Source organism: Pagrus pagrus, assembly GCF_965226575.1.
Source record: "Pagrus pagrus genome assembly, chromosome: 8".
Classification (NCBI taxonomy): domain Eukaryota; kingdom Metazoa; phylum Chordata; class Actinopteri; order Spariformes; family Sparidae; genus Pagrus; species Pagrus pagrus.
The window spans coordinates 15995577-16012265 of record NC_140192.1 but is presented as its reverse complement, the minus strand read 5'-3'; the positions used below and the strand labels follow the sequence as shown (position 1 = coordinate 16012265).

The following is a 16689-nucleotide window of genomic DNA, read 5'->3' as shown; positions in this document are numbered from 1 at the left end:
TTGGGAGGGGGGTTGTTTTGTTTTGTTTTGTTTTGCCCTATGCAATCAGTAGCGACGCATCATTTTCAGTCAACACAGAGGCTATGGAAGTGGTTGAAAAGTTGTTATTTCAGTGTAGCTGTCTCAATCTCATGTCAAAGATTTGGCAATTTCTGGGGTAATTTTCTTGTCTCTATTTTTCATGAATGTAGCTATTTTCCTGGCTCTGGCACAGAAAGATGATGTCTTGGATTTCAACTTTACAAAGCCATCAACCCCAAACCAATGTGAATCAATGAGAAACTCCAGGCACCGTTGCTAGACCCCTTCTTGAAAATCTTTTTCTATTCCTTTGCATTCAGACCAAGTCAAGTAAATTTTATTTATATAGTGACAATTCACAATAAAAATTATATCATACCAATTTTCAATTGCCGCATGTCTTGACCCTACTCTAATAATTTTTTCTTACAGAGACCTGACATTTCCCCCATGAGCAAGCACTTGGAGACAGTGGCGAGAAAACAGGCCTTTTAACAGGCAGAAACCTCTGAGCAGACCCGGGTACATGGTGGGCGGCCATCTGCCTCAACCGGTTGATTCTGACACTTCAAGTATATCAGCATGTTTTGTTATATTAAAAGGTTGGGCATAAACTTGTCTGGCTTGGTCCAATTTTTTTTGCTTTCCATGAGGGTGGAAGAAAGATGAGCACTTGTTGATGTCCCATGTGCAGCCCATATGGGTGGTGGCACTCCTTTTAGTCAAGTTTATCTGGCTCGGCACACATCCGCCAGGGACTTTCTTACAATGGAAAAACAGAATGGCACTCATTAGAGCGCATACCTCTGACAAGAGGTACAAACAGTCCCCTTTTGCACTCATTCATAATTACCAGCCACCTAAATATGGCTATGTTTTTTTTTTTACCAAGATCCATTAATCCCTGAGAAATTTAGAAAAATGTGAAAAAGTCCTGCAATGTTAAAGAAAATGAGAAAAAATCCTGGACGCACACCAAAAGTTATCCTTTTTGTTTGATTTGATGTGAAGTGGTGAGCGATTTATGTTTCTTTTCTGAACAGTTCGAGAGAAATCGGTAGTTTTTCTTTTTCACATGTGCTCTTGATGTTCGAACTTGGCAGCAGCTGAAAGTAACTACTGTATTATATGACACAGGTTAATGAGATGAATAAGCATTGATTAATTATAGAAATAATAGATGGATGATCTACCAAAGAACCCTCCTCACTTCATTTTCAAGATAAAACCACATTACAACCGGACCACTGGCTGTATGAAAAGTAGGTTCAGCGTAGTCATAGCGATAGTAGGAGGAGTAGGAGTAGAGGTAGCAGCAGTACTAGTAACACCCTCTGGACTGCTATCTGTTGTATTAGCAGTAAACGTCATGGTTGTGGGTCCTACCTTGTAGCTGGTAGTCCACAGAGATGTCGGAGGGGGCCTGCAGCAGAGCCGACCTGCGGTAAACCACGTGAACCCTGCCCTGGTCTTCCAGCTCCTGAGTCCCTCTCTCCAGCGGCTCGATGAAGTATTCATCTGAGTCAGTGCGGATCATCCCGGCCTGAAACACAATACCAGGTCAGTCATTAATCATAAATGACAAAGAAGAGCGGCAAATCCTTAAATTTAAAAATGTGGAAAAAAAAATTTTCGCTTGACAAATGAATGAAACGATTAACTGGATATCAAAATAGTTGGTAATTAATTTCCCTTCAATGGGCAGTTTCTTCTCAAATGCTTGAATAGCATAATGGTTCTGACATCGCCACAAAGAGGTATTAGACAAATGTCCTGCCATAATGAACCACGATCTATTATGCAACAAATATGCTAATAAGGTTGAAAATCAAGATAATTACTGCATTCAGCTGATAGCATGTTAAATAAAGTGTTTTTATTTATGTAAATGTATGCAACAAGGTTCTTAAAATATATGATAATGAAATGACAGATGTGCTAACACAGTGTCTCTGAGTACTAATTGTATGATTAAAGGTATTGAGTCTTTCAGTGTGACACTGTGACATGTTGTTTTGACTCTTCCTGCAGCATATAGTGTGTTTGAGATTAACAGCCGGTAACCCGAAAGCTCCACATCGTTAGTGGCACATTGGAGTGAAAATTGCTTTGTGATCGCTTCAGATTTCCTCCAATAAGGAGTGGATCATGCCCGCAGTAAACGGCGGATATAAAGAGTCGCAGAGTCCAGTTAACACAACGATGCACAAACAAGCTGAATGTACAGCTCATCCAATCCCAATGGCGTGCTAAAGCAGGTGTCACACGCATGAAGGCTGAGGAAAGCTGCATCTTGAGCAGCATGTGACCTTGCTAAACCATCTGCAGGCACGTTCCTACGACAATACTACAAATGTGCCCTTAAGATCTATCAAAAGTGCAATTCAGAATGCTAATGAGGCCTCATGTTTGATGCATCGAGGACATAAATGTAAAATGCAAATATGTGCCGTGCAGCTCATAGCATGCATCACTCTGCTGCGAACACCTGCAGCATCGAATGAGACAGGAGGAACACACTAATCACTTAATGTTTAACAATCACATTCATCCATTAGAGAACAGGTTGCCTTGGCAGAGAGAAATGCTCTCACAGACCTCCAGAGGAATTTTATTTCAGCCCGTCGGTCGGTCCAGCTCCACTGCTGCACCGCTCCGACCTTACCTCGCTCCGGCCTCTTCACTAACACTCTGCTGGACTGTGCACATATGGTGCTTTGCAACAACATACACACTGAACTCATTTCCAGCTCCCATAGTCCCCGATCAACTGAACACTCTCCCCTCTCTCGCCTCCTGTTTACACGCACCACCGGCTAGAATCCAATTTAGGTTCTCATTCAAGTTCACATGTAACTTGGATACTGTGCGACTGAGTTACCTTGCGGCCATTTATAAACACGTGAGCTGACTATTCATGCCCTGAGGTGTGCTGCACATAGATAAACAGTCAGCCAGTGAAATTAAATAAAAAGATTCAGCCTCCAAATGACCTCTTTAAAAAATGTTGCACTGCTTGATGCCACTTTGTCTCATCAGAACATTACCGTATGCTGTGTTAGTCGGACGTGATGCAGTTTGTCTTCTGACAACACAACCTGGTTATGATGCTGATGGACGTCACATAAACTGGACTATTTTGATTATTATTTACTTATGAATGAATCCTCAAACCTCTGCTTTGCCAAACACTTGATAAAATGAGTTGACACAACCTGGAAGCCTAAAAAAACAACTGTTTCCCCAAAAATATGTACAATTTCAACAGGATTGAATTTTGTGCAAAGTGTCCTGAGTTTCTGAGCATTTTAACCTCTACAGCTTATACTTCTACATATTTCTGTATCACGATGTGGCTGAGAAATATTATTTCTGGCCAACATGCTTCAAGTAACAAGTTCTACAATGTTATGTTTGAATTGCAATTAATTTGGGGTAATTAAATCAGGGAAGACCAGTGAAGTCTGCACCCCAAGTCAACTCGAGGCCCTTTGAGCACTCACAGACTTCCCGTGAACGCAGAAGCCTTTATCTTCCTGTTTTTCATGTTTTATGCCTTGAATGCACAACACATTCGCAATATCGCCCTCTACAGTTGGTATCAATGCGTATCATACATACTCCCTTGTGTATGTTGTAGCATTGCAAAAGATACAAAAGAAGGAAACAAATACGGGGCCCACTTATGAAGACATTATTTACTATTTGCCAGGAATCATCAGGGTCCCTTTAAGATCTCGTCCTGATTCAGCAAAGCCAAGCTTTGCAAGTTTTTGTGGAAAAATGCACCTTCAGGTGTAGATTCTACAACCGCCTCCAAGTTTCGAACCTGAAATTACACATCTAGAAGACTGAGAAATGAAAGTGTGAGATCAAAAGCAGATAGCGACATATTTAATTCACACGAACGAAGGGCATCTCTCCTCTCTATTTCTAGGTTATCTACGCCAATCTTTTACTTGAGAAACTGCACAAACGAGATTGAGAATGGCTGATCCAGTCATTAAAAATCACTGCACATCCGCAGGTTTATATGAGAGCCATGCAAACAGCTTTGCTCAGAGCATGTGTGCTCACATCTCCCTTACAAGAATTTGACTATTGCGCGTAAAACCTCAGATTACCAGTGAAGCTTTCTTCTATCCACACGTTGCTAAGCAATTGAATCACAAATGCATGAATGTATGTTGCTCACAGTAGAGAGGATAAAGATGCGTTTTTAAAGAACATCTGTATCATAGGGACATTTTACAGCAGGATATTATGTTCACACTCAAATGAAATCTAGATTCAGCTATGATGGCAGCTACATGTTATCGTCTTTCTTATCAAAGAGAACAGCAACTCCTGCAGAGTGATGTGATACAGACAACATAAACCAAAAGTTCATGTGAGAGAACATTTCAAAATTCACATTTCTCTCATTGCCTTGTTACTTCTGTATATATGCAGCAGGGATTTCCTCCTCGGCTTATCGTGTGCATTTATCTTACACCTGCAGGCAAACACGGATTAGAAGTATTCTGTATGTCAGCATACATTACCAGGCAGTAATGCTGTTTGCCTTTCCTTGTGCCAATTACATGCACTTTTATTCCGAGACAAGTTCTGTGGATAATGCAGCCTAAATTATTCTCTGCATTACACGCATGACCACATGCTGTAACTTAGTTTTTTCTTCCATTATTTATTCTGAACATGTCTCCAACCTTTGTTGTCTCCTGGCTGGTAGCTAAACAAATTTACCTTAAGACAGGCATGTTGACATCAGCTGAGCTTGGAAGCTTAATGAAACTGTAATGAATTCAGTATGACTCTCAACCATTCGCTGACTGAGAAAGGAGATAAAGTTCAGCATTTCAGAAGTTAATAATCTCAGATATTAATAATGTTAACAAAAACCTTGAGAATCAAGCCTTCAATAGATCAGTTATGATCAGTAAAGCTGAAGCATGTCTCTCACAATAAAATTAATCCCTCACACACGTCATGAATTAGGCTGCTGGCCTACCCGAAGCGCCGCTTTGGGCTTCTGAGGCTGTGCAAGCAAACGGACGGATGGATAATTGGATAAAATTCTTGAATCCATCCAGTGTTGCTGTTAAATACTGAGACTTTTTGGGAACGGAGGAGCTGAATATGCCACCTGCTTGTTAAGGCTTGACAGAGGCAAACTGTGAGGAGTCATGGTCTAGCTTTAAAAACACCAACGTCATGCAATAGTCCACATAATGAGAATGAGAGCTCACATTTTATATTGATCAAAGCTGCTTCACAGCATGACGCACAACTGGGAACTGCTTAGTCGATATCAAAGATCTTTCTATGTGTAAAACAACAAGGAACACTGTCTGCACTTTCATTGAAAGATGCTGTTATTTAAAAAAAGACACATTTTATGTGCAAGACTTGGGGGCGATTACTGGGCCAGCGCAGCTAAGCTCTAATCAATTCAGTCAATACTGGGTTCTTTTTAAATATTCAAACCTTTTTTTTTTTTTTTTTGTCTAACAAAACACAGAAAATAGCTCATTAAATCCCTGCTTTGCTTCATGTAAGACCATAAAAAACAGAACAATGTCTTATATGCATGTAAAACAGTCTGAGCTTGCCAGGCGTTTCAGTAATCTGTGTCGGCCAAAGGAAGTGCTGAGCTCCAACTAATTTAAATGAATGGAGACATAAGCAATTAGACACAGCTGTCCTGAAATTAAATTTTCACGTATCCTTAAAGCAGAGATATGATTAACATTCTCAAACACTCGGAGGAGAAAAAGCTTAGACACACATTTCAGCTTATTGCAAATTGTGTTTTCTTTCAGGCCAGGATGAGCTGAAAATCAGTTGGAGTATTCATGACATGACTAGGGATGAGACAATATTTTTATCATGATCCCGATAAAAAATACCCAGGATAAGCTGGTTGCAGTAAATTTCCATAGTGATAATCGTGAAATGGGATAATCGGTAAATATTCTTACATGAGTGACATGCCACAAGATGTGTATCACATCTGTGATACAATCAAAATATTTGTTTGTTAACAAGATGTAAGAAAAAGTGATTCCAGTATCTTTTAGTGCCAATTTCAGAGTTTTAGGCCCATTGTCGTGATCATCGGGATGATATCGTAAAATCGCAATTATTTTGGTCGTGATAATTGTGACATGAATTCTCACATTGTCCGATATAGACACGACATCATCTGACAATACCTAGCCCCCAAATGTTTTACCCAATCCTGCGCCAATGCTTACATCATTACCACTGGTAGGGTAAAAAGGTAGAATGTGGTCTGAGGGCAGTGCCAGAGGGAAGTATATGTTGTTGTGTAAAGGAATTAAGATTTAGCATGTTAGTATTGGATTGGATTGGAAAGTCCTTATTGTCTCCAAGCGGCAATTTGGTTTGCAACAGTAGAATAAAGCTCTAAGAGTACATCAGTCCTTTGTTTAGTGCAAAGTCCTACAGCCTTTTTGGAAGCCCACCAGCTAATGGAACAAATGATCTCAAAAGTCAGTCAAAACTCTGCATGGAGAGGGTGATGACGGTCTGCCAGAATGGCCTTGGACCTCTGAGCGGCTCTGACTTTATAAAAATGACCCAGATCATTAAAATTCACTGCCAATGTTTTTTTGGCAAACATTTCAGCATGGTTAATATAGTTAACCATGCTGAGGTTACCAAACCAACAGATCATTGTTCAAGTTGAAAATAACTCAATAAAAGATGAATACAATGTTTTTAAGATCAATTTGTTGGCGTTAAATACCTCAACTTTCTCAATTGAAACCGTCTCCGATTGGCCTTTTTGCAGATGGAGTCAGTGTTGGCGTCAAAAGTCACATGAAATGGGTAATTGATCTGACTCGTCCTGCACTAAATGTATTAAAGAAGCTTTTAAATCATTTTATGGGAACATTTAATAAGGCAGTGTTCACTACAGACTGATATTTGCCCAGTTCAGTGGAGGACTCAGGATGTTGGAGGGGCAGGGGTGGAAAAAAAGGGCACGACTGTATGTGGTGGGGCACCAGGGCACAGAAAGGGCACTGGAGGGTACTTTATCATTTTTTTCTGCCATAGGGGCATCCAAGAGGGCACTTTGGCAGCGTTTTTTTTTTAAACATGGGTTTTTGTGGTTTTGTGACTCATAATAATAACCAACATTTGGAGAAAATTTCATTACAGACCTTATTATGTTACATCTTGTCTCTAGAGGGGAGCTGATCACAGCAAATTGTCAAAGTGACATTGCCTCCATGATACAGTTAGTATTGAATAATAGTATTAGTTGTGGCCTTTGGAGGGATACACAGGACCCTTTCTGAACAAAAGGACATGAGACCGCATCGATCAGCCACAACAAAAAAGCCACCGACAGGCAAAGTCAATAACCTTGGTAATCTTTTTTCAGTGGTGTCAGTCAAGGGGTTTGATATACAGGCAGTGAATGAACAGTTGGATGTTGAGGGAAAAATGGGCAATCGTAACAATCAAGAGAGAATGAATTATGATGGCTAGATGACTGGGTCCGAGCATCTCCAATATGGCAGGTCTCGTGGTATGCAGGGGATAATGTGCGTTAATGTGTTGTCGGAATTATCAGAAAAACTTTTCAGACTGGGAAAATTCACCGCTCAAGTCGAAGCAACAACTCAAGCTGCCCAGTTGATGCCATATAATGCCGAAACATGCCGGACGAAAGTAAACAGCTGTCAATGTGTTGCTTAAACGCTCTGAGTGTTTAAATGCAAAACAGCTACTTTTTGGCCTCATTGTTGCTCCCACATGACAAGAGTGGCATCGACACAGTCCAGTGTGTATCTTTATCTCAGCATTTTTCATTATTTATGTGTAAGCTGCTGTTAAAGACAAACAAATCAAAACAATAAAGAGAAGAAATAGAAATGAATGAAAGAAGAATCTAATGAGAGTCTTTGCACAGCCAGTTTCTCTCTAACACACACATGCAGAGACACATCTTTATAAAGATGGAGGCTGGATGAATAATTGAAGGACGTCCTTCAGCGATTATTTCACCTAGAATCACATAATGTAATTATCTATGAATAAGAGAACTGAGCAGTGTGATTGGTACTGTCGCTTCACAGTTAGAACGACTGAGTGGCTCACAGAAAGAGACAAATCAAGTGAACGATCCATCCAGATAAAATGTGATGAGCCTGCCCCCCACCAGCACGATATCAGAAGAACTGTGAGTAGGAGAGCCACTCATATTTAAAACAGCATGGTTTAAAAGTAGAGTTGTACACTTGAAACTGCAACAATGCCTCTTTTCTTTCATTTATGAGTCCAAAATCTCCGGGGAGCACATTTTTTGAGCTCAACACATTTTTAAATACATTTTCAGGGCATATAATCACTCATATAACCACTCAGGACAGTTCTCTGCCCGTTTAAACTATTTGTGGTTGAGTTCCAGACAACACGAAAGAGAAACTGTTGCTGGGAGCTACAGTGTAAGATATCATTTCAGTCAAAGTACTGGATGAAATGATGTACGAAAACATTTTTGACAAAAGTGGCAAAGCTGTTTCTAAAGTTTTTAACAGCTTGACACTTTTATTCTTGTTTTATTTATTATATCATGTATGTATGATTAGCGCCTTGGGGGAAAACAGAGGAAAAATACAATATAAAGAGTTTTTCTCATGGGTTATCATGAAAGTTTTATCTCCAGGGCTCCAAATGTATTCAAATAAATACATAACCTGTGGAGATAAGTGCTTACAACTGGTGACAAGGCGTCTCAGCTAAAATGGTAAATGTGCTGAGCAGCCGAAGCACTTCACAATTTGGCTCTCATTCACCAGTCGACAGACCGCTGGCAGCGAGCAAGACGGGGTTCATTGTGAGGTGTGCCATATTGTATCAGTCACAATATCGGTGTGGTTTTTAATATCATAAAAAAGCATCATATTGTGATGACAGTCTTACAACTTGTTGACGTAATGACTTCATACAGTTACGCACGTCGACAATAAGCACGGGTGAAAGATTGTGTGTTGCTTTGAACTTCTACTGGAAAATGGACAATTTTTGGTTTTGTAAGCTTCAACACAAAATATGAAGAAGACTATTTAGTTTTACATCAATAAATGCAAGTTTGCTCAGACAAAACCTCACACCCAGGCTTTCAAAAAGGAATTGGAGCGTTATATTAAAACAATAACCTCTACAAAGAACAGGAAAGCAGCAAGAAACTGTGCGACAGTGCTTCTATTTGAATATTTTCGTAAATTATTATATTTACATTAACCCCTGGCATGTTGTTTTTGTCACTATTTCATATTCTATGTCCTATTTACATTGTTTTTTTATGAATATAACATTTATTATCTTTCACTATTTATTTATTTATTTATCCTTTATTTGCCTGTACAGTTGATTTCACTGTTATTTGGTTTGATTGTGCTTAATTGTTTTTCTTTTAGAAGCAATGAAATGAAGATTTTTTTTTTAAAGCATGGCTGAAAGTGAAAGTAACATTGCTATCAGCTCCACGGTGGAGGAGCGACTTTGCTAGTGGGAAAGAGGTGTGGTTTAAGTTAAGTTAATTAAGTACAAGAAGAGCTCACCAACTTTTGCGTCTAAATCAAAAATATTTTTCATAGTTTTGTCATATGGTCAAGAATATCGTTATAGCCAATATACCCTAAACTATCAGGATATCATTTTAGGACCATATCACCCTCCTTTAGTTCAGCGTCTTGCTCGAGGACACGTGGACAGGAGGAGCCATATATTGAACCACCAACCCTGTGATCAATGAGATGTCTCCCAAAGTCACCTCTAAAGGAGATGCCTCAGCACATAAAGCTTTGTTTCAAAAGGTCATAAGCAAAAAGGTTGGGAACCACTGGACATATGGATCAATTGGACAATGAAAACAATCATACACTGCAGCTTCAAAGTGATCGAACCCACAAAGGTAAAGGTCGTGTTGTGTCAAGGTTGTAAAAATCAGACTTATTGCACTGAACAAAAGGAGATACTCTGCATAACCTCAAACTAGTCTGTTTTTCCAGTGATGAAAGCCTTAATTCAATCTGCTGAATATCAGCGAGATCAGCTTGAGGTGAACTGATGTGTGGAGCAAAGCATGCATGTGATAATCCCAACAAACCAGCATGTACAGTATTCACGCATCACGTCACCCTCATCCAAACTACTTTAAAATTATCTTCCAGGAATCTCTTTCACAAACAAAAAACATCAGGAAAATCCTTCGCCAGCTGGAAATGATGTCTCTGGGAGGGCATGTCTGGGAGATAAAATGCCTTGTGGATGATTATTTGGCAACAGTCCCATAATTAGCGTTAAAAAAATGTAGCGCAACAACTGGCTTTAAAAACACTTTCACATTACGTCAAACCTGGCTGCCATCTCGAGCTTGGCTCCACAGCAGAGTGGTTTCTGATGGCACATTTTTTGCCACCCAGTTGTCGGTGTTGTCCAATATCAGGGGGAGACAATGGCAGGTGTCTGACAGAGACTTTAAACACAACCCTCAAAAAAGGGATCAAGAGTGCTGTGTTCCATCAGTTTAATATCCCCAACATCAGCCTCAGCCAAGCAGACAGCACTCGTCTGCCAAAGAAAACATATGGGATTCAGCTGAAGGGCTCCAGTTTTTCAAAAACAGTCTCTTTCAGTCTAAACTTCTTAAGGAGGTCGGTATGAACGTGCTTTCGTTCAAAAAAAAAAAAAAAAAAAAAAGCTGAGGTACTGCAAGGATGAAAAAAAGGTCTGAATTCAGCCAGGACACTGCCACCTTTCACCCTCGGTGTTGTTCAAAGGTGTGTTTGCTTTCAAAAATGTGAGCAAACCTTCGTCATCATTACCTGCCATTTTCATCCCCAGGCCTTTAAAGAAACTTTAAGGGGAAAAAACACACAAGTTAATTTCTTGTGATTTGCAGGGACTAAAAGTCTTGGTGGAGAAGTCTGAACTATTTTGGAGAATGCTTAACAATTTGCGAAAATATTAAACAACTTAAGGGAAATTAAAACTATAAATCATCTTATCCATATCCCCAACACATTTAGTTTTTTCAGTGTGTTTATGTTTGTAGTTGAACCTCAGATGTATTTAAGCAGATTTTGTTAAAATAAAATGAAATATTAGAAAGTCAACAACGTTTGCTGATAACAAACTGAAATTTAAGAGTTTTTGGTTAAAGTGCAGGGCAGGCTGCACTTTGAGAAACAATATCAGAATTTATTTCAGCCGAGTCTTTTTGTGCTGCTCCAGCAAACAGAGCAAACATTTACAGACGGCTTTGAGGAGGCGGTGAGGAGTCCGCGCTTGACTTAAAATAAAACCTCTCGCTGGTGAAAGGCTCCCAATGTCTGTCTGTAACGACAACAGAAAATGTGGGCTCCTCTTATGTTAATATAGGTCATGATTAAAAATGCTTCAACACATAAATATCAATAAAAGCACCCCTGCAGTACACACTGAGCTGAACTCTCGACTGCTGAGGAGAGATCTTGGAAGAAACAGCTTGGCTTTGCACAGCCTCCCCTCCTGTACCTCAAACCATATACCCAAACAGCTCTGGGGTCAAGCCTCTGCAACAAGCCTTGGCTAAGTCAACAAGAAACATTAAGAACTATTAGTGAATAAAACTCTTGTGCCCGACTACAGTTCACTGCAAAGAGGAACTGGCTCACTTTCTTTTTCTAATCAAATAGGATATTTTCTTTGCTTTTTTTTCCCCTCCACGGCAGCTCCAGATATGTCAAGAGCTGTGCACGTCCAGAATGCTCTTTTATGTCTCCAAGGCCAAAAGTTTAGGCCACTGAACACACGTAGCTCTAAGCAAAACATTAGCATATCTTATTTGCTCATTTTGTCACTCTTCATGAATCTCAGCGTTGTAAACGTTTCCTCCAAGGCGAGGGGATCAGGAGAGCGTTTCAGCTAAAATGTCCTCCATCATGCAGGCTTTTGCTCTGAAAGGACACTAACTGGTGCATTACCCATCGGGCCTGCAGTGTGTTTACAATTGCGAGACTCACATGCCACAGACACAGCAGTACCTCAGCCTTTTTGGCTGGTAGAGCTGATTATGTAACATGACACACATTAAGAGGTGTCCAAGTTTAACAGAGCCGCTGGCAAGGTAAAGGTTAATATCAACAGTCGGTGCTGCTCTCAGGTCAGCTCTGCCTCTGACTGTCTGTATCTGTCGGTCGATCGGTTGGTCTGTCTGCCAAGGCCTGCTCACCAAAAAAAAAAAAAAAAAAAAAATTATCTCCTTCATGCGACTCGGGATAAGAGGAGGGTTTTGTTCCAGCTGTCCTGCCTCATGGAAACTAATGAGTGGGGCTGAAGCAGTATTTCATTGTTGCTTTAAGGCATTTCCAGGCAGCTTACAGTTTGTTTGTCAAGATGAAATAAAAGCTGCTGTTCTTGGTCTGATTTCCCCCCCCCCCCCTCTTACACATGACACAGATCTGATGATCCGCAATCGACTGAAATTAGAAAAACCTGCTTGCTGCTCTGAACCACATGGATATAGAGCACCAAATCAAACAGATTTCTATTTGAACACTCAAGTCACAATCTGTCAGCGATGCAGTGACAATAAGAAGGGATGTCACTTTTTACTGAATCACTGCATATTTCCCTACATAATACAGCTGTAGCTGCGTTGATGGTCCCCCGAAAGTCGCACCTTTATATTACATTAGCATACATGCAACAGCTCTCAATTAAGACAATACAGCGTGCATCGCAGCTTTACTTCTTTCAAACACTTCCTGTTGTGGGTCATATCGTTTCTCAGCCCAGTCGCCAGGATAAAATGTTGGCACTTAACATTTCTGCAAACCACTGACGCGTTTGTGTGTGTCATTGGCTACCATATTGGTCTATAATACCTGTCATATCACATCCACATTACATGTCCAGGCCCCGACTTCCATATCAGGAGTTGAAGGGGAAGGTGGCGGAGTTACAGGCGAGAAACCTGAGAAGCCAGTGACCACAGTTCAAGACTGCGTTTCAACATTTGTAAGCATGAATCCACATGATGTGTTTTTAAAGGAGACATAGGGGCGATTTCCAGCTGTGTTCCAGTTATTTTAGCCAAACGGGATATTTCCTAACCCTGAACAAGTGTTAGTTGTCTGTAAACCTAACCACACAACACCACAGCACTGTCACAAGATAAAATGAAAACTGAACCTAAAGAAACGTTTCAACATATCAGAGGCAAACACACATTACCAACATATATTCTAGCGATTGGGTTAAGTTTTGACCATTCTTTAATAAAAGCATCACATTAAATGGTTGGCAGCTATTTATTAGCTTGTTCACACACTCACATCGTTGTACAGATGTTAAGACTCCACTTGGGCATGTATGGATAAGCCTTTTTTTTTCAGGATACGTCAATTTATATCTGTGTAAAGTGAAACTGGAAAATCAATTAAGAAACAGTTTATATGAAGCTCTGGCGAAGGTTCACACTACTCTACTGCATGCTTAAGAAGGTAGTTTATTTCTCAAATATCCTGTTGTTCACTCCTGTCACACATGCTCATTCATAAACTCCCTGCTGTCACACTCTGGGGCTGTTCTCATCAGCAGGTCACATCTATCCAATAGCACAGCGACACACCTACATTGTTAGCCAATCATCTGGCTCTCCTTTTTTAATATATTTCTCTCCCTGCCTTTAATTTGTTCATGCGGCTGTTGTGCACGCCCTCCTCCTCTTCCCCATCACCATCCAATCTTCACAGATTTATCAGCTTCATCATTATCAGTCTAGCAGTCGCAGCAGCGTTATCAGCCACCACCATCACCAGTGTCTGGACTCCATGGGGGGAATTATCTTGCTGCTGCTCAGGGCAGACATCCCTCAATTACAAAATCTCCCAGTAGAGTCTAATTGCCAAGGGCTTTATGTCAACACTTAACCATCGCATGTCATATGTCATTTTAAAACAATTATTTTCTTCATTCATTTGTTTCTCATAATTGAAATATATATAGGAGCTTGGAGGTTCATTCTTGAACTCGAAACTCAAATTAATTTCAACTTAAAGGTCAGGGAGATGTTAATATATAATGTGTTGGGAATATGTGAGTTTGACTGATTCAGTGAGTTAAATACCTGACAAATCAAGTTACTTCATCATCATATTGATGCAAAAATGTTAAGATATTAAAGGAATAGATGCCATGGTATAACAAAATCTCTACCAGTTTATAAATCTATGTTATAGACCCAACACATGCTCGTTTGCCAGTGACTTCCGAAACAGCCTGACCCTTGGAGCGTACCAGGAACAGCAAACCAGACCTTCATTGTACATTCACAGTTTGATTAGGTGTAGGCAAGAACACTGCTTGGTTAGGTTTAGGGAAACATCATGGTTTGGGATAAAATAACTACATTACTTTTGTAACTTCAGTTACGAACATACCTACGTGGAGTGCGTGACTTCAGTTGTGTAACGCAGATGATGTAACTTGACTACATTACTTAGTTAAAATAACTCACAATTTGCTTTCACTCTCACACTGGACGTGAACAGTGGTCTCCTCAAAGTTGTGTCTTTGTCTTGCCGTTGCCCTGATTTCCTCCTTTGCTGCTGTAATGATTACTACAGCCACTAGAGGTTGCTGCCTAACAAGAAATGTAGATATGGGTCATTTTTCTGATAAGGACGGGCTGCACACGTCACCAAACCCTGGTTCTACTGTGTAAATAGTGCCCTTTAAATATAAATGAGTTGTTCATCTAAGAGAACACATTAGTCTATTTCAGTAAAGCCGAGCAAGCATTATGGTGAAAGCATTACAAGAATAACAACATTAAGACATGCTTGAAGCTTAGATTGGTTCCACGTAGGCACAGAGATGCTTTGAGCTACATGTAAATGTTAACATGCTGATGTTTAGCAGTACATTTACCATGTTTACCATCATATTTTAGCAAGTAAGCACTAAGTATCCGATAGCTGCCAAGACCATTCACTCAAATTCTCAAACGTCAACCTCATGGTGGAGTTTTAAGCTTATTCCTACTCTGCAAGGGTTTCATTTCAACACGGCTGAAGTCAGACATGTGTTTCATCCCAGAGGACATATTAAGACTCATCCACAACAGGCAGCACCGGCTCTGCATCAGAGTGAAAACAAAACTCAATCTCACTAGTGGCTTAACATGTTTGAATATTTGCCTCTGAACACTGTTTATTTTAAATCAATGTTTGAATGTTTTCAGGCCTGGGGCTATATTACGGTTCATGCCATTTATAACAGCATGAGGGAGTTACGTATCCCAAATCAGATTATTAAATTCATACTCCTCGATCATCTCCCCTGCCCTGCGTAGCTGGATAAGAAACAGACACAGAGATTATGTCCTCAGTCCTTAAGTCCAAAAATACATCAGACATGAGAAGCTTCCCCTCTTTGCCTTTCAGGGTAACGACTCCTCAATAAAATATCTGCAGTATGTGAACCATTAAGGTTGTGACAAGGGAACCCTGTGAGCGCATGAGGAGAGGCCAGACATGGGCTTTGAGACATGTTGGGGGAGGAGGAGGATGGGAATGATACAGTACACATCCACTTCTGACATCTCGAGGTCAGTCGCATTCCTTCGTTGTTTTGCTCTGATGCTTTTTTTTTGCAGCATGCTTTATGTTTCATCCACGTGAAAAAGAAACAAGACTCACGTGACCAACCATCCCTCCGAATGTTTACGATGGACGTACTGTACTCGTAAAGCTATCATCCTTTCACAACAAACCTCCTTACAGACCAGCTGTGTCCCGGATCAAACACTGTCATTATATCCCATAAACGGAAGCAAATTCCTTCACTGAGCCACATATTTCCAAAAACAGTGACAAAGTTGAAAAGACAGTCCATGTTTTAAAGATTTACAGTAGCTCGTATGTCTGCTCTTTGATCTTTACTCAGGAAATACAGAAGATAGTAACAGGCTTTTTTTTTTTTCTGGATCTTTATCAGTCTAATCAATCTTCATAAAGCTCCAAATAGTTTGTGAACCACACAAGGCTGCAGTGTTTCACTCAGTCTGGGGAAATCACGCTTCAATTTCAGCCAAGACACCAGAGCTTCTTCTTTTCATGCATACGTCAGAGATAATTTAAAGGACGCCATTAGAAAGAACATGCATCCATATGCATCAGAATTATTTTTGTAATCACAAGATTAAGTTTGTTATTTGTCTTATTTTTTTTTTTTTTTGTTAAAAGCGCCTCAACTTTCTTGACCATGTCAATCTGGACTGGACACCAGCACCGTCTAGAACTCTCTCAGAAAGTTACATAAATGTGAACATGTAAACGACGTAGAACTGCTTAGTACAGCTGCTGATTAGATTGAGTCAAAAGGTAAATATAAATATATGTATCGAGATATTCAGTTCCTCTTTCTTAGTTATTGAGGTCAACGACAAACTTCCAGCATTCTTCAAAGTCTTATTTTCAGGTCCAGCTGCTGAATACCCAAAAGTATAGAGGCAGCACACACACAAATCTTCAGGAAAGAGTTGACTGAGAATCAAACACAGTAGCCTTCCCATATTTAGGATTACAAGAGGCTCCCCCTCAAAAAGTCAGACTTAACATTCAAAGCCTTTACTTTGGC

At 40.1% G+C, this 16689-nt stretch overlaps 1 protein-coding gene across 1 annotated transcript in view; it reads right to left on the bottom strand.

The window, feature by feature from the left end:
- adamts3 (ADAM metallopeptidase with thrombospondin type 1 motif, 3) overlaps window positions 1-16689 on the bottom strand; it is a 123929-nt gene that overhangs the window by 95572 nt on the left and 11668 nt on the right. Inside the window, exon 4 of the mRNA XM_084360176.1 lies at window positions 1408-1564. Within this exon, the coding sequence (XP_084216302.1) occupies window positions 1408-1564 (157 nt within the window). The remainder of the gene's footprint in view (window positions 1-1407; window positions 1565-16689) is intronic.